A 26,936-nucleotide genomic window follows, 5' to 3' on the forward strand; every position below is an offset into this window, starting at 1 on the left:
GATGTGCTGGCAAAAGTATTTTCATTTAGGACCTATAAACTTTACTGGGTTTTCAAAAGTGAATTATATTTGTAGTTTTATACACTTTGAAGTCATTCCCAAGGTTTAGTCTTGGGTAAGTAGTTCTTTTACCAAAGGGCAGGAAAGTAGTCCCCAAATTAGAAATTGGTAGTTTATTTTGTGAAATATGTTGAATTTTTATTATAAACTTCAATGTTTGGGTTATTTATTTTACAACAAAGGTAAAAAGGAAAAGGTGTAGTGATATACACCAGTAAATCCTAGCATTCTGGAGACTGAAGCAAGGTGATTACAAGCTCCAAAGCAGCTTAACAAGTCCCTATCTTAAAAAGATTTTAAAAAAATTCAACTTAGCATCATGAACCCCCCACGTTACAGATCAAATCTCATATTTTTCTTCACCGTGATATTCTGAACTTTATATTCTTGAAACCATTAAGTAGTCTACAAATAGAAATTTCACCTCTTTAAGCAAAGCTTTAATTAATATATCTCTAATTTTCCTACAAAATTAGTTTTAATGTTGGAATGGGCTTCATTGTTCAGTAATTACATGGTTGTGTGTTTGTCCTCTTTGCTAACAAAATTACATTCTCTGCAGCTACGTGTGTCTAACCAAGGATCCTGCTTAGAGTCTAGTTTAATATGACCTAGGGCTGAACTGGGGACTTACCAGGAAAGTTAACAACTTTCCTGTGTTAAATATCTCCATAACAATTACAAATATAGTTATTGAAGGGTTTATTTCTCTTCTGTATCCAGGTTACCTGAAAAAAAATCGAAATGATTCACAATGAAATAACAAAGCAATTGAAACAAGCGTTTAAAATTTAACTCAAGGCATGGGCCAGGAGTTTGGCCTAGTGGTTAAAGTGCTTGCCTAGCATGCATGAGGACCCGGGTTCGTATTCCTCGGTACCACATATAGAAAAAAGCCGGAAGTGGTGCTGAGGCTCAAGTGGTAGAGCTCTAGCCTTGAGAAAGTCCAAGGACAGTGCTCAGGCCCTGAGCTCAAGCCCAGGACTGACAAAAAAAAAAAAGATTTAACTCAAGGCATTGATGAAATGGAACTAAGCTAAGCAGTACAAGGATAGTGATGGGAGGGTGAGAAGGTGAGAGAAAGAATTACAGCTAATACTTAGTAAAAGGAAGAAATCAGGAAGAAATAGTTTTATTGTCAATATTTAAAGAGTTAACCTTTTTCTTAGTAAAACTTGAAGTTTTTTGTGTTTTTCATCATTTATAAGTTTTGTAGATTAGAATGATGATGCAGATTATTATGAAGTAAAAATGTGATTGTGACTTTAGCTAAGTAAACTACATCACAGTACTGTGAAATATATGTAATTGTTTAGTCTCAATAAAGAAATCTTTAGCCTGGCCAAAACTGTGCAATATAATTAGTCAATTCATGCTCTTAAGATTGTTAAAATGTTTCTTGCTTATTTGACTTTTTCCATTCTTTTCTCCATATAAGAAAAATACATCTCAGAGACCTGGTTTATTAATCCACATGAATTAGTATCAATAAGCTGTAAAGAATGAAACAACATATATAACTACTTTTATGATAAAATAGAAATCTTTAATTCTGATTTCTGTAAATATATCAAATGCTAATACACTACTTCTATGCATTTCTTTATTTTCCCTATGCAACATCATTACACCTGTTATTATTTCCTGTACCTTGAGTGCAATGTTTAACTTCTTAAAAAAAAATCTGTCTGTTAGTATTGATATTGATGTTATGCCAAGTATTGATTTTATGTATCATGCAGAACTTTGTGACCTTTAAAATGTATTAGTAAGTACAGAATAGCAGGAGTAGAAAAGTCATCATCCACTGCATTGTCTCGTCATGAACTAAAGGAAACTGTATTATTTGAGGTAAAGAATAAAAAAAATTTTAAGAAAGAGAAAGAAATCTTAGGATAAAAAATATTAAGTCAAGGAAACATAGAGGGAAGATGAAGGAAAAGCATCTGAGAGATACACATTGTTTTGAAACAGCTCAGAGTTTAGTAACAATCAAGGCATGGAAAGAAATACTGAAAGAATTTCTCTCCAAACTTTGACCAATATGGAGGCATCACTGAATTTCATATAAAAGAAACATGAAGACAAGCAATTATAGTACAGAAAAATGTGGATAGACTATTGTAAGTAAATATGACATGACAACAACATAGATGTATGAGTCTTCCAAATAATTGCCAATTTTCATCTATGCAATCAACAAATTAGGAAATAAATTTTCCAGCAAATACAATTAAGACATCTTGTCATTATCCATAAATTTGAATGGCGTTCATTAGGAAGTAATTATATCATGGAGCCTAGTAATAAACTTGAGACCTTATATGTCATTCCTTATGACCTTCAGCAAATATTTGAAGTTTATAGGCCTCAATTTCTTTATTTGTAATTACAGAAACAAAATGAAACAGTCTCTAAGATACCATTATAAAATAGTTATCTCTTAGTTATTCATCTGTTTCCATAAGTGTCATAATCAAGAATGAAATTATATTACCATGATTTAATTACTATATTTCATATATGTCATTAACAGGTATTTATTGACTTTAAATTTAATCTCTATTATAGAGTGGCCATCCATCCAGATTCACAGGGATGACATGAAACAGTGTTTGTGAAAGTGCTGTGTCCGCAGGAAGGTGCTATGTCAGTGTGTCCTCATCTCTGCCCTAGTTAGCTGATCAAGATCTAAACCTAGCAGAATTTTCTTTTCTTTTTTTTTTTTGAAAAAAAAAAATAACTATAGCAGCAATCCCAGGTTGGCCTGCAAGTCATATCCTCCTGCCTCAGCTTTCTAAAGATTGGGATGGTAGAAGCACACTATGACTCTGATGCTAGAAGGCATATTGTTTAAGAGTAAAATTTTATTTTGCTTTTTGTTTGTTCCTATTTACTTTTAGTTTTAAATACTGTGTTTGTGTGTGTGCACACACGCATGCTTTGCTTTTTTGAGACAAGGTCTCTAACTATGCAGTCCAGACAGTCCTCAAATTTGTAATTCTTTTGACTCTGCTCCAGTGCTGTGAGTTTAGACATGGACTAGCACAAGAAGCAGAGTGAATTTTTGGATCAGATTAAGGCACATTCGTTTATGTAAATTTGGCAGGGCCTTATCTTTCTCTTCTCGTCTGTCCTTTTCCCTGGCTTACCTGCTATTTTCACATGCTTGGTAAACCACCTCTATATTCATCAGCAGGGCAGAAGATGCTGCTTTCACAGTTCAGTACCTCTCTCCTACCTTGCTGTCATCAGAGAGAGAGAGAGAGAGAGGGAGAGAGAGAGAGAGGCTTACCTTTGATCAAAAGTATTAAACGATTAAAGTTCAAGACATCTGAAGTTGCTTGGTAGCTTGAATTCTAGCTTTGATAAATGCTAGCTTTGATAAATTTTTATGTCCTTTGAATTTGAATACCATTTTTCTATTTAATTCATATGCATTTAGTATCTAATGGCTGTGGTTTAAAGAAAAAGGATTTTTAAGAGGAAAGGACTGCTGACAAATTCATTCACTGTTAGCTCCTTAATTAGAATTGACTGTGTTCTTTCCTTCTGTCGTACTTGTGCTACTTTGTATTGTTTTGTTTTTTGTTTTTTGTTTTTTTTTTTGGTCTGAGACTGGTACTCACCTGGTATCTAATCCTTTGGCCTATAGCTCTACCAAATGAGCCACTCTACCAAGCCCCTCATTTTTTCTCTTTTTTAAATTTATTTTTTTAACCTTTAAAGAGGCTCTCACTACTTAGCTCCAGCTCATTAGGTGGTCATTGAATTTCTAATCATCCCAACTGTTAGGATTCCAGGCTTGTAACCCCCTCCCCAGCACTGTTGGGAAGCCTTTGAGAAAGTATGGAGAGCAACACCATCTTCCTAAGTATTGGGATTTATTTTCAAAGTTAAAATATTCATTTACTTCTTAATGATTTTCTACTTGACTAAACAGTAATGAAAAACAGCTATTTATTTGATATTTCTTCTCTAATTCTATTTTATATTTTAGGGTCACTTAAACTGAACTTTATTGAGATGGTAAATGACATTTGAAGATAATATTTGAACATGGCATTTAGCTACTCTGAAATTTTCCATCTTATACTTACACATTTCACTTACTAGAGCCATTTATATTGAGTACGATTCCACTTAGAGGCACACAAAATAAAACATTCAAAGTATTCTGTGTTCATCTGCTGCCTATTTCAGTTAGTTTCAGTGATTCAGTTGCTTAACTATCGTAGTAAGCAGTTCTTAAAAAACTCCTGACTTTTTTTCCTCTCCTTTACAAAGTATATTTCTTACCATTACATTGACTGAGAGCCTTCTCTAACAATGAAATTAGATGGCCCAGTGTTTCTGTTTTAAAGTGTACAATGAGTATCTTCTATGTTGATACATAGCTGTATACTATTCCTCCTTGCATATGCACATAAAAAGAAAAACTTTCCCAGAAGTTTAGCCAATTAATCTATCTGTGTGTACTTAGGAGAATCTGGCATATGAAAAAATACCATCTTTTAAGTATAAAATAAAGCTATTGGATTCTTTAATGTCTAAATTTAAATTAGACTAGTTCTGTTCTGCAATGATTCTGAAGGTAGTTATCCAATTTTTTTTTGCCTGGACCTTGAACTCAGTGCCTGGGCCCTGTCCTTGAGCTTTCTCAAGGCTAGAGCTCTACCACTTGAGCCACAGCACCATTTCTGGCTTTTTTCTATGTATGTGGTACCATGGAATCGAACCCCAGTCTTCTTCGTGCATGCTAGGCAAGCACTCTACCACTTGGCTAAAATCCTGGCCCAGTTATCCAAGTTTTAATTTTATTGCTGTTAACTTTAATGTTTTTAAAATAGATAATGCATATGATTTTCAGTTTTCCTAGGTAGTGAAACCAAAAGTGAAACATGTAATTAAAAATTCTTTCAGTTAATTCAACCCCCTTAGACCATTGTTTGGTTCTCATTAAAAAATAGTGTTCTTCAAAGCTGTCTTCTGATTGTTGTATCGTAGATAAATCATTTTTTATTTCCATTGTTAATTTTAAAAGTCCACCTTGGGCCGGGTGTTTGGCCTAGTGGTAGAGTGCTTACCTAGCATGCACAAAGACTCAGGTTCAATTCCTTGGTACCACATACATATAAAAAGCTGGAAGTGGTGCTGTGGCTCAATTGGTAGAGCTCTAGCCTTGAGAAAGCCCAAAGACAGTGCTCAGGCTTGAGTTAAAGCCTCAGGACTGGCGGGGGGAAAAAAAAAAATAATCCACCTAGTAAGTTTCTTAAGTAAACAATCTAGTTATCATCCCAGGTTCCCACATTCTGTTCCCAACCCTAACCTTATTCAACCATGAATCCATTTTCCAAATGGCTTTGAGTTTTCTGAATACTTCATGCAATGAGGGACAATTTTCACTTTGGTTTCTCTCACTTAGACAGCCAGAGTTTTTGAGATTCATTCCTATGGCATGTCTCAAAACTTTTTTTTTATTTCCAAATAATGTTAAATTTATATATGCTACATTTATTTAAATGTATTAATCAGCTGATGAATACTGCATCCATGTGTGTGTGGGGTGTGTGTGTGTGTGTGTGTGTGTGTGTGTGTGTGTGTGCGTGTGTGTATGTGTGTGTGCTGGACCTGCAGCTTGAACTCAGAGCCTGTGTATTGCTTTTGTGCTCAAAGCTGGTGCTCAAACACTTGAGTCACAGCTCCATTTCCAGCTTCTTGTGTTTAATTGGATATAAGAATGTCAGAGTTTTCCTGCCTAGGCTTTCCTCTGAACAATGATCCTCAGATCTCAGCTTCCTATGTAGCTAGGAATGTAGGTGTGAGCAGCTGGTGCCCAGTTCTTTGCATACTTTTCTATTTAATGATTAATGATACTACTGATTTTTATGTGGATATATGTGTTTGATTTGTTAAAGAAGCAGAGAACTGTTTGTTAAACTGTATCATTTGCATTCCTTATAGTAGTTTGCCAATGCTTAGTTTTCCTTATAGCTTTTCTGTTGGATATTATATATAACATTATGATCTTAATTTGCATTTCTGTAATGGTATTGAACGTCTTTTCATATGTTTATTATACATCTACTTCTGTGCAATTTCTGCTAATTTTTTCATCCATTATTGTTTTTTTCCAGTCCTGGATCTTGAACTCAAGGCCTGAGTACTATCCTCGGGCTTTCTCAGGACTAGAGCTCTACCACTTGAGACACAGCATCACTTCCAGCTTTTTTCGATGTATATGGTACCGAAGAATTAAACCACAGTCTTCGTGCATGCTAGTCAAGCACTTTACCACTAGGCCAAGATCCCGGCCCTCACCCATTATTTTTGTGTTTTTGATATATTTCTGTGAAATTCAGTTTAGTCTAGGTATAGATATATTATTGGAAAATGTTTTCTTCTATACCTTTTCTTCCTTATTTTTAATTGGTGTAGTATTTTTACTTACTTAGAGAGTAACAGTATGATTCCAGTCCTAGGGCTTGAACTCAGGACCGAGGTGCTGTCTCTGAGCTTCTTATGCTCAAAGCTAGTTTGCTCTATCACTTCAGCCACAATAACAGCTTTTTCTAAGTAGTTTATTGCATATAAACCTTCCTTCCCAGAGTAGCTTCAAACTATGATCCTCAGATTTCAGTCTCCTGAGATTACAGGCATAAGCCACCAATGCCCAGCAAGTATCATAATTTGGTGCACATATACAATGTGTACTGATTAAGTCAAGGTAATCAGCATTACTGTCTCTTTAAATATTATCAAAATCTTCTCAAATTATTTGAGTATGACCACTAAAGAATTTGAAACCACAGTTGCCCTAGCATGCTATAGAATGCTAAAACAAATTCCCCTGTCTAATTGTATTGTGGCATTTTTTATCTTCTATGCTCCTTTCCCCCTGTCCTTTCTACCTACCAGTGACCACTGTTCTATTCTTTATTCCTGTGATTAATATTTTTTCATATATTTTTTATTGTAATGAATAGAAGGGTTACATGATATTTGCCAGATAGATGGTGCATTAATTCCCATACATTGATACCCTTTCACATGTCTTGGTCCCCATTTCCCTCCCCCCACCCCTACCCCTCATCTTGTTTTCCCCCGTTCCCTATCCAATTTCAGATAATCAAATACAAATATATCTGATATATCAGGTAACAAAGTGAGATAGTGTAACAATATGAGATAACCAAGGGGCAGCAAAAGTGATGAGAGATAACATAGTACCTTAAGAACAACAATCATTCCTTATATGGCTTATGTTTACATCATATTTTAAATGACAAGTTTAACAAACAAGTGTTCAAGGAGGGAATCTCTAATTACAATCACTGGGACTTAGTATTTAGAACTTGATCAAAATTAGGCTAAGGGTTTGTATGTCATAGAAACATATTAATTTATGAAATAAAACATTATGTCTATAGAGTCATAGGTTTTCATGTCTATATAGTTACGTTTGTATTTCCATTACTATGTCCATAGCATTGGGTATGCAGTTATTGAGTCCTTGCTCTTGTACTCTTTGGATTTAATAGCCACATATTAAGGATACCATGCGCCTTTTGTTCCTTAGGTCTTGACTTGTCTCACTCAACATGATTCGCTTTAGATTCATCCACTTCCCTGTGAATGCCATTATTTTATCTTGTCTGTTGGCTATGTAGAATTCCATTGTGTATATATACCACATTTTCTGTATCCATTCATCTGCAGTAGGGCATCTGGATTGTTTCCATCGCCTGGCTATTGTGAATAGTGCAGAGATGAACATAGCTGAGCAGGTGTCTTTATAATATCCTGGGTCATGCTGTTCAGGATAGATGCCCAGAAGTGGTATGGCAGGATCATAGGGAAGGTCTATTTTCAGTTCTTTAAGGAACCTCCACACTGCTTTCCAGAGTGGCTGAACTAGTCTACATTCCCACCAGCAGTGTAGTAGGGTTCCTTTTTCTCCACAACCCCGCCAGCAACTGTCATTGTCTGAGTTCAAAATCTTGGCCATTCTTGTTGGGGTAACGTGTATCTTAGGGTTGTTTTTATTTGCATTTCCTTTATGTGATTAATATTTTTAACATTCACAAATGAGAATGTGTTATAATTATCCTTCTTTCTAGTCTTTTACTGTACATGATATCATGTATTCCCATCCATATTCCATAAGTGAGAAACTTTCATCTTTCAAATGGCACAATTATATTCCATTGGGTATGTGAAATGGTTTTCTGCTTGAGCGGGTTGAGAAACACTAAGGAGATTAGAGATGTGCCTCCCTGCTTGTGTCTGTGAGGGTGTTTCCAGAGACAAGCACATCATGAGGTTCTGATTTAGTCAGGGACTTAATTCATTGACTCATTTAAAACTGGAGTAGATTATTGTGAAATGATGAGACTATAGAAGGTGAGACCTGGGCTGGAGCAGTAGGTAAATGAAGGTATAACTTGGGTGATATATCATACCTTGGCTTCTTCCTATTATGGATCTACTTTGCTTCCTGTCTGCCATGATAAGAATTGCTCTGCCACGGTTGCCCCCATCGTAATGATTATAAACTTCTCAAATTCTGAGCTAACATAAATCTTTCCTCCTCCTTTAAATTGTGTATATCAAGTCAGTAATGACAGCGAGGGAAAAAAAAGCTCTTATGGTATATAAGTGCTATATGTTTATACTGCATATGTTTACTGAATGTCTGGCTTAGGAAAACTTCACTCTACTAGTTATGAAGACTGGATTTCAGTTTAAAGATATATAAGCACTGTTAGCAAATCATAGTAGGACAAGAGCAGTGGTGTAATAAATAATATTCAGCACTAGGAAATGTTTTAAAAGTAAAAGATCCTGGGGCCGGGAGTTTGGCCTAGTGGTAGAGTGCTTGCCTAGCATGCACGAAGACCCGGGTCTGATTCCTCAGTACCACATACATAGAAAAAAGCCGGAAGTGGTGCTGAGGCTCAGGTGGTAGAGCTCTAGCCTTGAGAAAGTCCAAGGACAGTGCTCAGGCCCTGAGCTCAAGCCCAGAATTGGCAAAAAAAATGTAAAAGATTCCATATAAAAACCTTTTGGTCTTGACATGACATCTCTAATATCCACATACAGAAATATTTTTTCTTTCATTGGTGGAAAACAAAGTTCACTCATTAGTGTTGTCTAATGATAAATTTATATAATTTTCACCAGTCTAATCTCTGCTGGAGGTATCTACTCTAACTCAACAGGAATAGAATGCAGGAACCAAGGAAAGAAAAATGTATTTGTCTATTGATTAAAAAAAAGAAATAATAAAGAACACAATCCAAGTTCTTTCAATTTGCAAATTTTGATGGGTCAAAATTTTTAGAGCAGAAAAAAGTAAGTTTTTGTTTGTTTGTCTTACTTTTAGTAGTTACATTTTTTAGGCATTTACTTAAGAAAAGGAAAAATACAGTGTTTATAATTCAGAAGACCATAATAGGGCCTGAGCTCACAAGATGGAGGAAGAATAGAGTTGTCTAAGAGAAGCTTAGATTGTTGGTTGCAGATTTGATTTCTGACTCTATGACAGAGATGTCTGTGTGCCAGACACATCTTTCTACCTCTGTCATGTGTCTTTATACATATCCTCAGAAGATCACTATCTTCAGCGAGCATGAAACTGTGGCTTTTTATTTATGATTGTCTTCTGGAGATAAGTTCCAGGAAAGTGTCCCTCTCCTGAGTTTTCCAACATTGATTGTTGTTAATGATGGTGTTTTTGTTTGTTTGTTTATGTTCTTTTTTCCCCATTTTTTTTCTTTCCTAAATCTTGGTCTTCTTAACTATTAATAGAAACTTGGAAGAACGTACTCCTAAAGTTATATTCGAGACTTTTTTTCTGTATGTGTGGATCATGGGGCTTGAACTTGACCAGGGTGCTGTCCCTGAGCTTGTCAGCTCAAGGCTACTGCCCTACCCCTGGGCCTGGGCATTGTCCCTGAGTTCTTCAGCTCAAGGCTACCACCCTACCCTTGAGCCAAGTCCCACTTCCCATTTTCTAGAGGTTAATTGGAGATAAGAGTTTCAGGTCCTTTTGTGCTTGGGGTGGCTTTGAAACTTGATCCTCAGATCTCAGCCTCCTGAGTAGCTAGGATTACAAGCTTGAGCTGCCTTGCTGGCTTCATTTTGAGACTTTTCTAGGATAAGTTCTGTTTGCATTTACTTGTACGCTTCAATTCTGACCAACTTAGAGAGCCAGAAATGAAAATTACTTTTCTTTCCTTGCCTAAGAAAATTATAGAAACCAAAGGACAAACTAGATTAGGTGATAGGTTTAAGTCAGAAACCTAGATCTAGGAGATTACCTGAAAATGAACGAGAAAAGTCAATTTCAGATGCATAAAATACTGCAAAAATGTGTTGATCTGATCCCTGTAATAAGCTTCAATGCTATATGAACTTTTTATTTTTAGCTTAATGCAGATCACACCTCTGATATGATCAGTTACTTTTACTAGAAGGAGCATCTGCACTGGAGGAAAGGAAAGGTAGGGTTAACATTGTCCAAAACAATAAAAAAGAAAAGAAAAGAAAAAGAAAAAGAAATGCACTCATTTCCTGACTTATGAAATAGTAGCCCTTTTGTACATTTTAATAATAACAATAAAATAATTTTTAAAATATGGAGAATCTGCAATTTAGAATGGTAAGCTTTTAAAACAATTTACTTGGAAGTGGTGCTGTGGCTCAGTGGTACAGTGTTAGTCTTGAGCCTGAAGAGCTCAGGGACAGCGCCCAGGCCCAGAGTTCAAGCCCCATGACCGAGAAAAACAAAACAAACAAAACAACAACAACAAAGTTTATTTAAACCCAGTTTCTTTCTTTCTTTCTTCCTTTCTTTCTTTCTTTCTTTCTTTCTTTCTTTCTTTCTTTCTTTCTTTCTCTCTTTCTCTCTTTCTTTCCTTTCTTCCTTCTTTCTTTCCTTTCTTCCTTCTTTCTTTCAATTCCCTTCTGGCCTCAAAAGACATGGGGAAAAATATATTGATGAGAATCTGACTTTTAAAGCCTGGTCAATTCTTGGTAAAATGTTACCAGAATAAATCCATTATGGGATCCATGCCTAGTGCCTTAGTAAATCATGGTTCTAACTGTGAGCAATATAGAAAAAAACACTACAAGTTTGGCCTGATCCCCTTTTTATCTGCTTCTCCATCACTGTTCTTCTCCAGAGTCCAAATTATGTCGGAGTAAATAAAGGTTTTCACCTTTCAGGGAGAAAATAGATGTTAGGTCCCTGTGCAGAATCTCTGCATATTCTCACCTATCTTGCCACTGCTAGGCTCTCTGTGTGTTAGGATATAATTTGAAGAATAAGAGAAAAAAGATTCTTCTAGGTACAGAGCCTCTCCCATGTCTCCCTATGACCTGGTTGTCAGAGAATTTCTGCCTCTTTAAGTTTCTTTGCATCTTCAGTCAGATAACCCTGGACCTCCTACTCCATGTTGCCTGAAATCACAGATATTTACAGATTGATTGTCAGAACCTGTAAGTGTTCTGCTGGCCCCTTAGTTGAAAATGTGAAGACATATTGCATATGTGTAATGTATGTACAACTAGTACCCTACATGTATGCAGCCATGCAAAGAGAAGATACTCTCAGAAATAACAAAGCCTTCTTTGTTAGCTTGCACATTTCTTACTTTAGAGTCACAATATAAACTAGCAGTTCAGAAAAAGAGAAATTGTGTCATTTGCATGCTGGCTTTTACCTTTCTTAGCCTGGTGTTTTATTCTTTGCCTAAATGAGTAAATACATGGTTTAATCACCATACACACAGATCTGCCTTTTATTTTATCAACGTAAGAGAAATTTATGTACTTCACATATTTTTGTAGCATTTTTGGAAGGTTCATCTTTGCTACCTAATTGCTCAAAACTTAAAGGTATTACACATTGAGAAACAGACCAAATTTCAGTTGAGCAAAAATGTCAACGTCAAAACATTTTCAGAATATGAAACATTTACTTTATATAACTGCTATGCAAATGTAATGATTGGGAAAAAAAAGAATTCCTGTCCTTCACTTGGATAAAAAGAACAATATAACTACTGTTGGAAAAAGCTGAAGTCAGGAATGCCAAGAATTAAGAGGACAAGAAATGTTTTCAACCATATTGATCTGGAAACTCATATAACGTGGCTGTTTCATGAACAATGAAAATCTGAGGTTTCATTGTAGTCTTCCATCTCAAAGAGGTTTCTAGATTTGTGGGTGAAGGGCAAGTAGGATGACCGGACAAGAAGCAAGGCAGTTTTATCCTTGGGGAAAGAGACTGTTAGATTGACATTATTACTAGGACTTTTTCCATTCTGCAAATCATTCATCTTTGTTTCACAGGTAGAAAGTTGGTTTAAAACCTAGTAGAATATAAAAAGATGTTTCACTATTTGTTGAAAATTTAATGGTGATACCTCAGGTAGTTTAAAAGCAATGTACTATTTTTCTGAACTAGACCAAACTTTTACCTGTAACCTGTAACATGTCATCCTTTTATCTTATGGCTAGATTGCCACCTGTATGTCTTTTTATTGCTGAACATTGACAGTGTAATAACGTTATACCTTGCTTAAAACTCATCACTGTTCCTAGAGGACCACAGAATCATTTTCTCTTAGTGAGATAAAATTTCAACTTTATGGGAGCTGGGAATGTGGCTTAGTGTTAGAGTGCTTGCCTGACATGTACTGGGTTCAATTCCTCAATACCATGAAAACAGAAAAAACAAGAAGTAGTGCTGTAGCTCAGTAGTAGTGCTGTGCACCTCAGAATCATTTGCTCTTAGTGAGATAAAATTTCAACTGTATGGGAACTGGGAATATGGCTTAGCGGTAGAGAGCTTGCCTAGCATGCACTGGGTTCAATTCCTCAGTAGCATGTAAACAGAAAACGCAAGAAGTAGTGCTGTGGCTCAAGTGGTAAAGCGTTAGCCTTGAGCAGAAGCTCAAAGACAGTGCCCAGGCCCTGAGTTTAAACCCTAGGACTGGCACAAAGAAAAAAAAATCAACTTTATTTAGTACCTTTACCTGACATAGAGCACCAACAAATTTTATGTCACTTTCCTCTTTATACTCTGCTACATTCATACTGGGTTTCTTTGTTTCCCAGAAATGGGTCTTTTATATGAAATGATTTGTTATTGCTTATCTTCTTTTTCTATCGTTTGTTACATGATACTCTTCTAGCAGATCCAAAATGAAATATTACTTTATTCTGGAAATCATCCCTTAGCTACTTCACTATCTATGTTAGCTCCAGGGTTGATTAAGCCATTTCTCCCCCTGCAATCTAATAGGTACCAGAGGTCAAAGTCTCTTGGATCAGGATGTGAATCTGCCATTTATCTAATGGTAACTTTAGACCAGGATAAGTTGTGCCATCAGAATCACACTCAGAAGCTGATGAGGCAACCCATACCTGTAATCCCAACATTCAAGGGGCAAAGTGAAGACAATTACAATTCTAGCCTAGCTTGGTTATCCAGCAAAACTCTGTCTTAAGAAATAATAACAAGAAGCCATAGACCAGAGGGCCTCATACTTAGGGTTTTTTATTTAGAGGGCTAAAATGATATACAAAATTTCTTTTTACTGGCCAGGAGCATAGACTCATGGTAGAGTACTCTCCTAACATGCATGAAAGCCAGAAGTGGTTCTGTGACTCAAGTGACAGAATGTTAGCCTTGAGAAAAACATGTCCAAGGACAGTGTCCAGGCCCTGAGTTCAAGCACCAGGACTAGCAAAATAAAATAAAAGAAAGAAAAAAGAATTTGCTTTTACTAACAGATTTTTCCAGCTTACTTTGATATTGCTCTTAGGGTGATTTTTCCAGCTTACTTTGATATTGCTCTTAGGGTGATCATACTTAGTAAGCTGTGCTTTATCGAATTTATTTCTAAGCATTAGTTTCAGTATCCACAAAGTAAAGCAGAAGAGATGTTTTTTGTCAGTTATGGAGCTTGAACTCAAAGCCTGGATGCTGTCGTTGAGCTCTTCAGCTCAAGGCTACCTCTCTATCACTTGAGCCACCACGCCACTTGTGATTTTCTGGTGGTTAATTGGAGATAAGAGTCTCATGGACTTTTGTGCCCAGGCTGGATTTGAACCTTGATCCTCAGATCTCAGCCTCCTGAGTAGCTAGGATTTGAGGCGTGAGCCACTGGTGGCCCAGCTAGAAGAGATGTTTAAAAAATAATTCGTTGAGATAATGTGCGTAAGGTGCCATGAACTATTTCTCATTCAATGCCACATAATAACCATTTTTATACTACCAATGTTTCATCATATTACTGAATTGGGGACAGAACAGGTCATGTGCATTAGACTGAGAACCCCATAAGAAAGTAAAGGTAGCACTGGTTTTCATTGTTGTGGCACAGGAGCTTTATGAAGTGCATTAGTGGGTATGATGTGAATTAAATACAAGGAAACGAATTCAATAGAAAATGACTCAGTACATTTTTAGTAGAACTAGTTTACTATTCCCTGTAGGCATTCTCTGCCTAGAATGTTCCGGGTTCTCTATTTCAGCTCTCTAAAATTCTTGGTACACTTGGGACTGTTTTCATATGATTGCTTTCTACATCACATTTGATTATGCTGATCATCCACCACCTTTCATTTCTGAGAAGGCTTCTTTCTGTAAAGAATTAGAAAGGATGTGCTATATGGATTTGTTCATCTCTATTGTTCCTGTTTGTTCTGAGTGAAATCATCTTCAACATTGTATTCTATGTACCTGAACATATAGTCATCATTGAATACTGGATATTAGTTAATGTTAGGAAAGATCACATTGAATAAAGGGAAGGAAGAAGACAGAGGGGCACTAGGTAACACCAAACAGTCAGAGATACAAAGGCCCCAGAAAGTGGGAGTCTAAGGTTTAAGCAAAGTCAAATCAGGATGCTATGGATGATGAAATACTTCAGATAGTTGCAATAAAACGTTCCACCCTGGACAATGCATACTTTTGGGCTAGGGAAAAGAGGTTATAGTTTATAATTGCTCCATGGAGGCCACTCCTGAGAATGGGAAGGAGGGGACAGTTAGTGGGCCATGGAGGCAAAGTTGGATTATGAGGGCAAGGCAGATTTTCATCAGTGAGAAACTGAAATGTGAAGAATTTGATATTCAGAGTTGGACAGTTTATGAAGCCTCACCTCTTCTTTGATCTCTTCCTGCTTTTATTGTCAGTGTCTACTTTTGTCATTCGCTTTTTTTGTCATTCACTTTCGATTTTAGAATTTTATAGTTTATATTTATTTATCAGTTAAGCAAATATTTTTCTACTACCTCCCAGGGCAAGCATTGTTCTCTGAGATGATGACATAATTAAAACTAAAAATCCCAGCTTTGGACTGGAGTTTGGCCTAGTAACAGAGTGCTTGCCTAGCATGCACGAAGACCCAGGTTCAATTCCTCGGTACTGCATACATAGAAAAAAGCCAGAAGTGGTACTGAGACTCAAATGGTAGAGATCTAATCCTGAGAAAGTCCAAGGACAGTGCTCAGGCCCTCAGCTCAAGCACAGGAAGGGAAAAAAAAATTCTAGCTTCACACTCCCCTCAAGCATGGCATTGACTAGTTTGCACTGCAATGCTTAGCTTCATTCTTGCCCATAAGCAAGAATAATCTTGCTGGAAGATGCAATATCCCAAATCAAACTTTTGAGTCTATAGCTCAGTAAATTGTATATGGTAGATGTTTCTACATATTGGTAATTAGTATTTTCATAGGTCATTCATTGTTGGGAGAAAAGGGAAGTGATAATTGAATTCTATATACAATGGTTCTCAGACCACACTGGCACTGGTTCTGTGAATTGTGGAAGTCTTGGTGAATTTTAATTAGGATAAGCTGATAAAATGTGAGAGGTTTTACATAACAATCCAGATCCCCAGCTTTCCTTGGAAAAGACCACATTTCTGCATTACACTAATGAGCTGGAGCTGTTCCCAGTCTGACTGTGTTTTGAGAGGGAGGCTGTCTTTCTTCTTTCTACCCCCTCCACTTTCTGTTATATTAAGCATGGATGTGTATGGGGTTTGTTTGATGGGAAGAGAGAAAGAATGTATATTCTTTGTATTACACTGGAAATCTGTTTTTACAAGCATTTGGCAACTTTGTTCCAACATAATAAATAGAAACTCTTTTATTTTCTTTAATGACATGGAATGCTAACAAACATTTGCCTTCATTTGAACTGGACTATTGAATGATCAAGTTACTTATTTTTGGTTTTGTCAGTCATGGGGCTTGAACTCCGGGGCTGGGTGCTGTCCCTGAAATTTTTCACCCAGGGCTAGTGCTCTACCACTTTGAGTCACAGAGCCACATCCAGGCTTTTGGGGATAGTTTATTGGAGATGAGAGTCTCAAGGACTTTCCTGCCTGAGGTGGCTTTGAATCGCGATCGTTAGATCTCAGCCTCCTGAGTAGTGAAGATTACAGTTGTGAGCCACTGGGGCCTGGCAAAACTACCATTTTTAATGAGTTGTTTTCCTGCATTTTCTTGAATTCATGAGATTTGTATCAGATATATACTACTGTGATGAATATAGTTTATATATATATATATACTTTGAAGTGAAAATGTATTTGAATCTATACCGTTTAATTATGATTATAGTGTGAAATTTTTTATTTGTATTGTTATTATGCAGTTATAGGACACTTACTACATAAAATTGATTTAACTTTATAGTTTGTTAAACCAAACATGTTCATGCTTTGTTTCAGTTATCCTTAAAAAGAAGAGGAAGCAAAGACTTGCCAAAATCTGAGAAAAAGACTCAACAGACTCCCACAGAGGTATGTAGAAATAAAATTTCAACTAGAACATCAAGCACTTCTGAATGTACAAGAAGCTACATTCATAAATAGACATAATGGCCCAATAGACTTATGTAAAAACATAGTTAAATTATGCCTAACAACTATGTAGCTGTAGATTGAGCTGAGATGAAGAACTCAGTAGATTTGCTTTTCAAGCCAGCATTAGCTATCCCTGTTATAATTGCGTTTACGCTATAAGCACACAGCAAGATGTCATTAGTACTTCATGTGTTGCCATATGGAAGAACTCTAACCAGGGTACAAATATCCTTCTTTCATAAAGAGGTTAATTCAATTACTGTTCCTAGAGTACTGGAAAAATGAATAAAGAAATGTAGGAAAGGGGCAGAGGAAGAGAGAAGGAAAGAAAAGAAGAAGCAGAAGAATAAATATAAAACTGAAGTACTTCCCATATGCTTACTGAGATCATTAGAACACATTCACAGTGAAGAGTAGTTCTATGTATTTATATATCTGGACAATTTGTGGTAATCATTCACCTGTGAGAGAAACGATCTTGGTAGTTCTGAACCTCACTCTCCCTAACATAAGAATCTCCGTTTCCATCCTATTCTGTTCAGGGAGTAGATGCTATACACTTTGGGTTCTAAAATCTTAAGTTTGCTTCAATCAGAAGTTTCCTTAAAAAGATACATTTAACTTATGTCAGCCTTTCTGTATTAAAGTGTATTGATTCCATCAGCTGTGGTCTGAAATAATCTAAGAAATCCATGATTTCTTCACTTGATTCCTTGCTCTGAAGCCCATTACATTCTTAGTTGGACTTTATAGAGGTCAAGATGCTTATAGTCACAAACTTTTATTTCATGGGCACAACTTATTAGAATATTACAGGAATACAGTTGTGGCTCACTATCATTTTAAAGACATTTATTTCATTTTATGAGATATCACTTTTCAAACACCTACCGTAGGTGACTGCCTTGGATAAGAAATCTCATTTATACAAAGTCTCAGTTTTATAGTTATTTTCTGCTGTCCAGTCAAAGGTTGAAGACTATTAGTTCACATGTGTATAGAGTAATACAAAATCCCATTTTTCTATTGTAATACTTGTTAGAAATGGATCTCTCCTACTGAGTCAAGACATTGTATGAATAGGATCCCCCTTATTTAGTTTTGAATCATCTGTGTGTAGAGTCTAGGCATGTTCAATATACATTTTTGGAGGGAGGTTCCAACATCCTTCATTTTGAGATCAAGCAATAGGATGTTTCCAGCATGCTATTAATTTTGATCTTCAGTCATGGCAGTTTCACATGATATAACTTCCTGTTACGCCTGTACCTTATATTTAGTTTTTGTTTCTTTGACTTCTTTAGTCAATTTCCTACAGGTTTCTCCAGCAGCAGGATGACTTTTTTTTTTAACTAACAAATCATGTTGCCTAGCAATTAGAAGCAAGAAGTTTAGGATTGTGTTACATAGAGTTGAACCTCTGGCATATACTAAGTGTGTGATCTTTGACATGATACTTGTTCTTTCTGTGCCAGTGTTTCTTCATCTATAAAAGGAAGAATGTAACTGGGCACTGGTGGCTCATATCTGTCATCCTAGCTACCCAGGAGACTGAGAGTTGAGAACTGCAATTCAAAGCCAGCCTAGACCAGGGAGACTCTTATCTCTAAGTAATTAGTAAAAAAAGAGCCAGAAGTGGAGCTGTGGCTCAAGTGGTAGAGCTCTAGTTATAAGCACAAAAGCTCAGGGACAGTGCCCAGGCCCAGAGTTCAGGCCCCAACATAGGTGGGCGCAGACACACACACACAGACACACACACACAGACACACACACACACAGACACACACACACACACACACACACACACACAACCAGTTGTTCAGTTAATTAGATGAATTAATATATAGGATTGGTTAGAATAAAATTTAGCTTCCAGCAATGGGTTTCTTAAGCTCAGGTCACATCTTTCTAGCAATTCATCATCTTCATTCATCATTCTTCCTCTTAGATCATTTCTATCTTCTTATACATTAGTCTTTAATAGACACCAAAATGACAAGTTGCTTCAAGTCTTGAAACACTATGATTCTTTTTTTTCAGGTTTACTAATCATTGTAGAAAATAGGAGTGAATATTCGATGGGCAGGTACAATGGACTAGACACTTTTCATTATGATTCCTCTTCATTTTTGCTCCCCCTAACAGTTATGCTTCCCTGCCCAGCTTCAAAGATAGCTAAGCATTTTTTTAGTTGTAGCCAATTCAAGTTTATTCCATTTGTTATTGCAACACAAAACTTAAACACAGTATTAGTTAGCATTCTGGTGTACATGAACTAGGGTACTTATGAGAAACTCAGTTGTGTCAAAAGGATGACACTGCGGAAAAATGAACTGAAATATATCAAAATGCACAAAGTACTAGTCTTCCTGTTACAGCTTAGAAAGGTATGATTGTTCCTTCATGTACAAAATAGAACCAGAACAGTTTTATTGTTTAAACTATTGTGCGCAAAACACTGCAGACTGCTCATTTATGTAGGAAGACACTCTTACCAGCTTCTTTTTTCATATATTTTTTATTGTAATTAGTAGAAGGGTTACATTATATTCATCAGATAGAAGGTGCATTACTTCACATACATTGATACCCTTTCTCATGTTATGGTCCCCATTTCCCTCCCCTCCCACCCACCCCCCTGCCACTCATGTTGTTTTCCCCGATTCCCTATCCAATTTCAAATAAACAATCAAGTATATATCCAATATATCAGATAACAAGGTGAAATACTGTAACAATATGAGATAACCAAGGGACAGCTAAAGAGATGAGAGATAACATAATACATTAAGGACAACAATCACTCATTACATGGCTTTTGTTTCTATATCCTGGAGGTCCTTTCATTTAGTGTCATCCTATATGTGTCTAGGTTTTGCTCTATTGTAAATCTCTGCTAGGAGAGCCCAAGGTTTCTACTCATTATGACAAATGAGGGAAACCATTGAGCCTATGTTCCTTTGAGTCTGGCTTACTTCACTTAATATGATTTTTTCTAAGTCTTTCCATTTCCTTACAAATGGGGCAATGTCGTTCTTTCTAACAGCAGCATAGAATTCCATTGTGTACAAATGCCACATCTTGTTGATCCACTCATCAACCGAGGGGCATCTGGGTTGGTTCCATATCTTTGCTATGGTAAATAGTGCTGCAATGAACATCGTTGTGCTAGTTTAGCAGCTTCTTCTATACACAGTTGAGTACACTATATCGCATGGATGGAGATCAGCAGCTCAGGTGAAGTTAAAAAAATAGATACATAAATTTTAAATCCATTAATGGGACAGAAATCAATTTTTTATAAGAAGAATGTGAAACAAGTTGGCAGACAGAGTTCTTAAAATGTATGTGGCATTGCAACATTCACAGTTTGTATCTTGAAAAGATGCCATTTTAAGTATGCAAAGTAATTGCTGTGCCATCATCATCTTGCTACATATTCTCCTTCATGATGACATACAAAATATGCCCAAGCTTGAAAATAACTCTCATGTTTTCATTCATCCTGACTAAGAGAGCTTATGTATATACAAGTCAGGTAGTTTTTCTTTTATTTGCTTAACATGGCTAGTGAAGTGTAATTTTGCTCACTCTGCAGCTTGTATTCCACCCACTGCTGTTTTAGTTAGATTCAGACTGTAGCATATTAGAAAAACATTCCAACTTTTTTTCTTCTGGTGGCCATGGTGGAAACATTATATTTGCTATAATAACACTCATTCTTGACTTGGTCTTTCTAACAAAATTTGGCTTATATTAAATCATATTTAATAGTTGGTCATTACTAGTTCACATATTGTTTCTTATTAGTTTAGTAGCCTACATGGCCTTAGATTCTCTATGCAATCTTTCCTTCTCTTCTTATATGTCTCTGTAACTACCATCATAGCTACACCCATCACATAAAAGAACCTCATTCTAATGTACTCAGCAGATCTGAGTTCTCTTCATGAAGTTGACCCTGAGATTCTATATGCTTTTTTCCCCCTAAATTCTTTTAATCCATCCCTTTATTTTAAGGGAAATATTTAAAAAACATACTCCCAACCCACTCCTTTTGTTCTCTGTCCCTACTATCGGCAATGCAACATAGTGAGACAACTAAGTTCAGAGCATCAGGGTTATCTTTGGTTCCTTCGTTAATGTAATCTAAACCATTATATTTCCTGGTTCCCAAGTCTTTGGTGGAGAAATTTCCATCTCTGAGAAGCTAAGGAACAAATCTTATAACAAATCATAAATCTTCCTTTGGTCACTACTCCCTTTTTCCTCCTGTTTGTATATACTACTGAGGTTTTTTTTTTTTAATTTCTGCAATGTTCTCTTCTTTTCTGCTACTTCTTTTCTATAATCTATTCATCCCATTTCCCTGGTTTTCTTTTCTGCAGCTGTTGTAGCGGCAGTGTATGCAATACAGAGAACATGAGCTTTGGAATCAGCCTGAATGCATATTCTGCTCCGTGCTCTGATCTGCTGTGTTAAGAAACACCTCCTCTCTGTAAAAGGAAAAAATATCACTTACTCAAATAGCTGATAGAAGTGTTTCTTGAAGGAGAGAATGTGGTTTGCGGACTCTACATAGCCAGCAGCTCTCCATTAACATATGGAGGGATAGGACACATGTCCCCTGTCCCACATCACTTCCATCTCAGAGGTTCTGAATCACACCTGTGGTATTTTTTCTCTACACTTTCTATTTCTTTGTTAGCATGCATCTCAAACATAGGATATTCAGAGCCAGATGAGGGAAGGACTTTTTTTCTAATATTTTTGTATTGTATTTAATAAAAGGGTTACATGATATTTTCCAGATAGAAGGTGCATTAATTCACATATATTGATACCCTTCCACATGTCTTGGTCCCCATTACCCTCCCTCCCACCCCCCCTCTTGGTTTTCCCCCTAAGGGAAGGACTTTTATCCCTGATATTTGTTGTTGTAGTTGTTAAGAGAAAAGCTTCCATTCAATGATAGAGAGCTTGTTGCGTATGTACTAGATAGAGATTATACTCTTGGAACTGCAAAGTAAATAAATTGATGATAGATAGATAGATAGATAGATAGATAGATAGATAGCTACTAAGTAAAAACAAAGGATCCAAAGTCCACAGGAGTTACATGCCCAAAAGTGCATACTCAGAAGTTGAGTAATGTCCCTTGGGAAATGCAATCTGGGACATAGTTAATGTACTCCTACAAAAACTCCCAGAGAAAAATAGTTCCATTTTTTTTTCCTTTAGAATTTGTCATTGTAGTTAATGATTCGGAGTTGATGATTGTATTAAGAATGAAGGACAGGACTTTCTTCCATGTCTATTCAGTTATCCTTTCTCCAAAAAGAGTCAGCAATCTGTTTCACACTAATGGCAGTGCATTCTATTTTAGAAGTCATGTGTAATAGAAAACCTATCCGACTGTCCTTGGATGGATCATTTTAGTGTTAAACCTTCCCTACTAATGAACTTTAAAACAATTTTCTCTGATCGTAGAAGATGATTCCTTGGATGGCAAAGTGATCAAGAGCCTTAGTTTCTGATGGAATGAAATCAAATTCCACCTTTTTTTCTCCCCATTTCTTAGCTATGTGCTTTTTTTTTTTTTTAGCTATGTAACTTTGATCAAGTTACTGAATATCTACAAACTGGAACTGTATAACCTTACAAGTTTATTTTCAGTGTCACATTGTTCATAATGGTGGGAACATTCGTGCATTGAGTAAATGAATTGCTAAACGTGTTCCTCACAGTCCTAGATTTCATGTTTATTACAATTAAGGAAATTTACATCGTTTGAAAACAAAACAAAAGGAGCGCTGTCAAAATGACCATCAAACACTTATGCATAATTATAACACAATAGTCTCTGAATTGTGACGACTTATTTTTTCCCTTTTCATATCCCTTCTCCTTTTGTTTCCGGGATGCAATGTTACCCTGGTTTCCAGTTGGCCAAAGAATGTATTTGATTTGGAGAAAATACCCAACATCCACTTCTCCACGTGCCATGACATCTTAAGGACAAGAAAAAGAGATGCCTTTTTTTTTTCTTTTCTTGCAGGTGTTTTTTATTCATGGTTTTCATTTCCATAACAATGACCGCCTGCCTTTTTTTCCCCCCTTACATGAGGAGGACAATGAAGATCTGAAATGCCAGCTGCAGTTCGTGAAGGAAGAAGCCGCTTTGATGCGCAAGAAAATGGCCAAGATCGACAAAGAGAAGGACAGATTCGAACACGAGCTTCAGAAGTACAGATCCTTTTATGGCGATCTGGACAGTCCCCTGCCCAAAGGCGAAGCCGGGGGTCCCCCCAGCACCCGAGAAGCTGAGCTCAAACTACGGCTGAGGCTGGTAGAGGAAGAAGCCAACATCCTGGGCCGGAAAATTGTGGAACTGGAGGTGGAGAACAGAGGCCTGAAGGCCGAATTGGACGACCTGCGGGGAGACGACTTCAACGGCTCGGCCAACCCGCTCCTGCGGGAGCAGAGCGAGTCGCTGTCGGAGCTGCGGCAGCACCTGCAGCTGGTGGAAGACGAGACGGAGCTACTGCGCCGGAACGTGGCGGACCTGGAGGAACAGAACACGCGCCTGACGGCCGAACTCAACAAGTACAAGTTCAAGTCGTCGGGCAGTCACGACAGCGCGCGCCACCATGACAACAGCAGCAGCAGCAGCGCCAAGAGCGAGGCGCTGCAGGAGGAGCTGAAGGCGGCGCGCCTGCAGGTGAACGAGCTCAGCGGCAAGGTCATGCAGCTGCAGTACGAGAACCGCGTGCTCATGTCCAACATGCAGCGCTACGACCTGGCCTCGCACCTGGGCATCCGCGGCAGCCCCCGCGACAGTGACGCCGAGAGCGACGCCGGCAAGAAGGAGAGCGACGATGACTCGCGCCCGCCGCACCGCAAGCGCGAGGGGCCCATCGGTGGCGAGAGCGACTCGGAGGAGGTGCGGAACATCCGCTGCCTCACCCCGACGCGCTCCTTCTACCCTGCGCCTGGCGGCGGAAGCGGAAGTGGAGGCGGAGGCTGCGGTGGTCTTGGCGGGGGCGCCTGGCCCAAGAGCTTCTCCGACCGGCAGCAGATGAAGGACATCCGCTCCGAGGCCGAACGCCTGGGTAAAACCATCGACCGACTCATCGCCGACACCAGCACCATCATCACCGAGGCGCGCATCTACGTGGCCAACGGGGACCTGTTCGGACTGATGGAGGAGGAGGACGACGGCAGCCGCATCCGCGAGCACGAGCTGCTCTACCGCATCAACGCGCAGATGAAGGCCTTCCGCAAGGAGCTGCAGACCTTCATCGACCGCCTCGAGGTGCCCAAAGCCGCCGACGAGCGCGGCGGCGGTGCCGAGGAGCCCATATCCGTGAGTCAGGTACAGTTCTGCCTTTTGCGCGCAGGGGCGGCGATGGCGAGGCTGGCCCGCGGAGCTGCAGTCCCCCGTGGGGCGTCTCCACGTCCGGATTCCCATCCCCGCCCTAGGCCAGGCCCCCCAGCCCCTCAGCCCCGCTGGGGATTCAAGCCCCCCTAGGTCATCTGTGGGTTATTTTTTATTTTAAACACCACGATTCTTCACGCCCCGAGCCTGTGGATATGTTGTTTTCCTTTTTTATTTTTTATTTTCCCCTGTAATCCACTCGTTTCTAACTATCTCTCCTCTATTTCTTTGAAGGGGAAAATTTGAACCCCACCCCTCCACCCTTGCTTTTTCTGTGTCAAGATTAAAGGATTTCCCCCCCTCTCATTGTACATGATTACCTCAGGAAGTCATTTCTTTCATAGGATTCTACTTTCGCAGATTGGCCTACCAACTAACAAAACCTCTTGAATAGGACTTTTCAAGTGTTCACTTGAGATTGTTTTTTTTTTTTTGAGCCAAGCTCTAAATTGAGCTTCAGATTTAATAAACGCAGAAAGAAACAAGATTGATGGACATTTACCGAGACACAATCTGTGCGTAAACCTACATCAAAAAATACACACTATGCAAGCTACCTCCCTACCATAAGTTAGTCACATGATTTTCTAGAGAAAATCGCTCTTGGCTCGGTAGTAAAAAAGTCTCATGACTAGTAAAAGAGCATTACAATATAGCATTAAGAAAACACCAGGCCACAGACTTAGTAATAAAGATTCTAGACCAGGGGAAATCACCATTTTTCCTCCATTCCGACCTGTAGAGGCACAACGGATGAATGGAACTGGGCCACTCAACAGGTATGGTGGCCTTTGAAAGACCATTTGTCAAAATTCATCAGCATTTACCAAACGAAAGACAAGTTTGCCTTTTGGGGCAAGCCTGGCCTCTACCCAATGGAGAAGGAACCCACTGAAGTACCACAGCTTGCATGGCTTTTAAGACACACAAGACTAATTTTTTGGTACTGGGGTTTAACATCGGGCCCTTGCAGTCTCCCTTGCACTCCGGCTTGGCTATTTGGCTGGCACTCTACCATATGAGCCACCCCTCCACTTCTGGCTTTTTGCTGGCTAAGCAGAAATACGAGTCCCCAAGACTTGTCTGCCCCAAGCTGGCCTGAAAGAATTTTCATCAGATTTCAGCTTCCTGAGTAGCTGGAATTATAGACATGAGCCACCAGTGAGCACCAGTGAAACATTTATATTTAAAATTTAGTCTATGCACTGAAGCATGACATTAGATTATCTGCTTTTTAGGATCACAACTAGCAAAACTGCAAACCCATTGCTTATTTATCTTGCATGTTGCTCTGCTTTGCCATGAAAGAAGTTTTATGAGAGACATATTGGATTTTGAAATGTTAAAGTTTAATTTTTCTATTACAGGAAACAATTAGTTTTCTTATTAATATTCTGAGCATGTGTGTTGTTTTTTAAACTATATCCTCAAGGGGAAAATAGAAATGAGAGTGAAAGAACTGTGTACTGGATTCAGATTTTGGTTAATAAAGGCTTCAGGGAAGATTCCTGATTTTAAGTTAAATAAATAGTTAATTGATGGGAATATGTGTCAAAAATTATTATTAATGAACTCTTCTCTTTGTCTTTGCATTTACCTTCCCAGATGTTCCAGCCTATCATTTTGCTTATTCTCATTCTTGTATTATTTTCATCACTTTCGTACACAACAATATTTAAACTTGTCTTCCTTTTTACACTGTTTTTTGTACTGTAAATCTTTCATCATTTACCATTCATTGTAGTGTTTTCAGTTTGTTTTATTTTGTTCATCCTTCAAGACAAGAAGTAAAAGAAGTATAATTTCTGTAGTAACCAATGCTGTAAAAACACTGAAGACTGCTTATTTCTGTAAAAAAGACACAACTCATCTTTACCACAGCCAAATTTAATAAGAAGCTTGAGCACGAAAATATATCAGGTAGGAAAATCTGACTATCTTTTGGTATAAGTCGTTTTAATTTTTGCTTCTTTCTTTAACTCCTTCATTTGCATTTGTATTAATAAATACAGACTATTAATGAATAGTTTAAATGACACCTTTTCTTTATACATCTAGATGTAGATTTGTATGAGATTATCTTTGCTATCGGTTATTTAGGTTTATAAAGTACATTGCCAACAAGATAACCTTAACATCCCACATTATCTGTCAAAAACGCATGAATAAATGATATATGGGCCTCATGGAAACCAGCTAAAACATTCTCTGTGTCCTCTGTGTAGACATGTTTTTAGAAGCCTGAGTGTGGATTAGACTTTGAATCATGCTATTTTATTTGACCAGTTTCTCGCCAATCTAATTCTTTCTGCATTTACTTTGTGATGAAATTTAGTATGTGGAGTTTGTTCCTCTGTAATAAACTGCCCCCTTCGACTGCCTTCTGAGAAAAAAAAAAAAAGCTGGAAATGTGGTTCATAAAACATTTCAAGCAGAGAAAACAATAGTCTTTAACTCATAGGACAAATCAGAAGCATATTTTGAGGGAGTGTTATGAGAAAGATCCTAGTCTGTCTCTCTGTCTGTCTCATTGGTAGTTTACCCAG

At 37.8% G+C, this 26,936-nt stretch overlaps 1 protein-coding gene across 1 annotated transcript in view; it reads left to right on the forward strand.

The window, feature by feature from the left end:
- Mtcl3 (MTCL family member 3) overlaps window positions 1–26,109 on the forward strand; it is a 34,293-nt gene extending 8,184 nt beyond the window's left edge. Inside the window, exons 4-6 of the mRNA XM_090338160.1 lie at window positions 16,818–16,889; window positions 23,080–24,327; window positions 25,996–26,109. Coding sequence (XP_090194286.1) covers window positions 16,818–16,889; window positions 23,080–24,327; window positions 25,996–26,106 — 1,431 coding nt within the window. The 3' untranslated portion in view covers window positions 26,107–26,109. The remainder of the gene's footprint in view (window positions 1–16,817; window positions 16,890–23,079; window positions 24,328–25,995) is intronic.
- The last annotated feature ends 827 nt before the right edge of the window (window positions 26,110–26,936 follow it).

Source organism: Megascapheus bottae, chromosome 8 (assembly GCF_031878675.1).
Source record: "Megascapheus bottae isolate mThoBot1 chromosome 8, mThoBot2.hap1, whole genome shotgun sequence".
In the NCBI taxonomy this organism is placed as follows: Eukaryota; Metazoa; Chordata; class Mammalia; order Rodentia; family Geomyidae; genus Megascapheus; species Megascapheus bottae.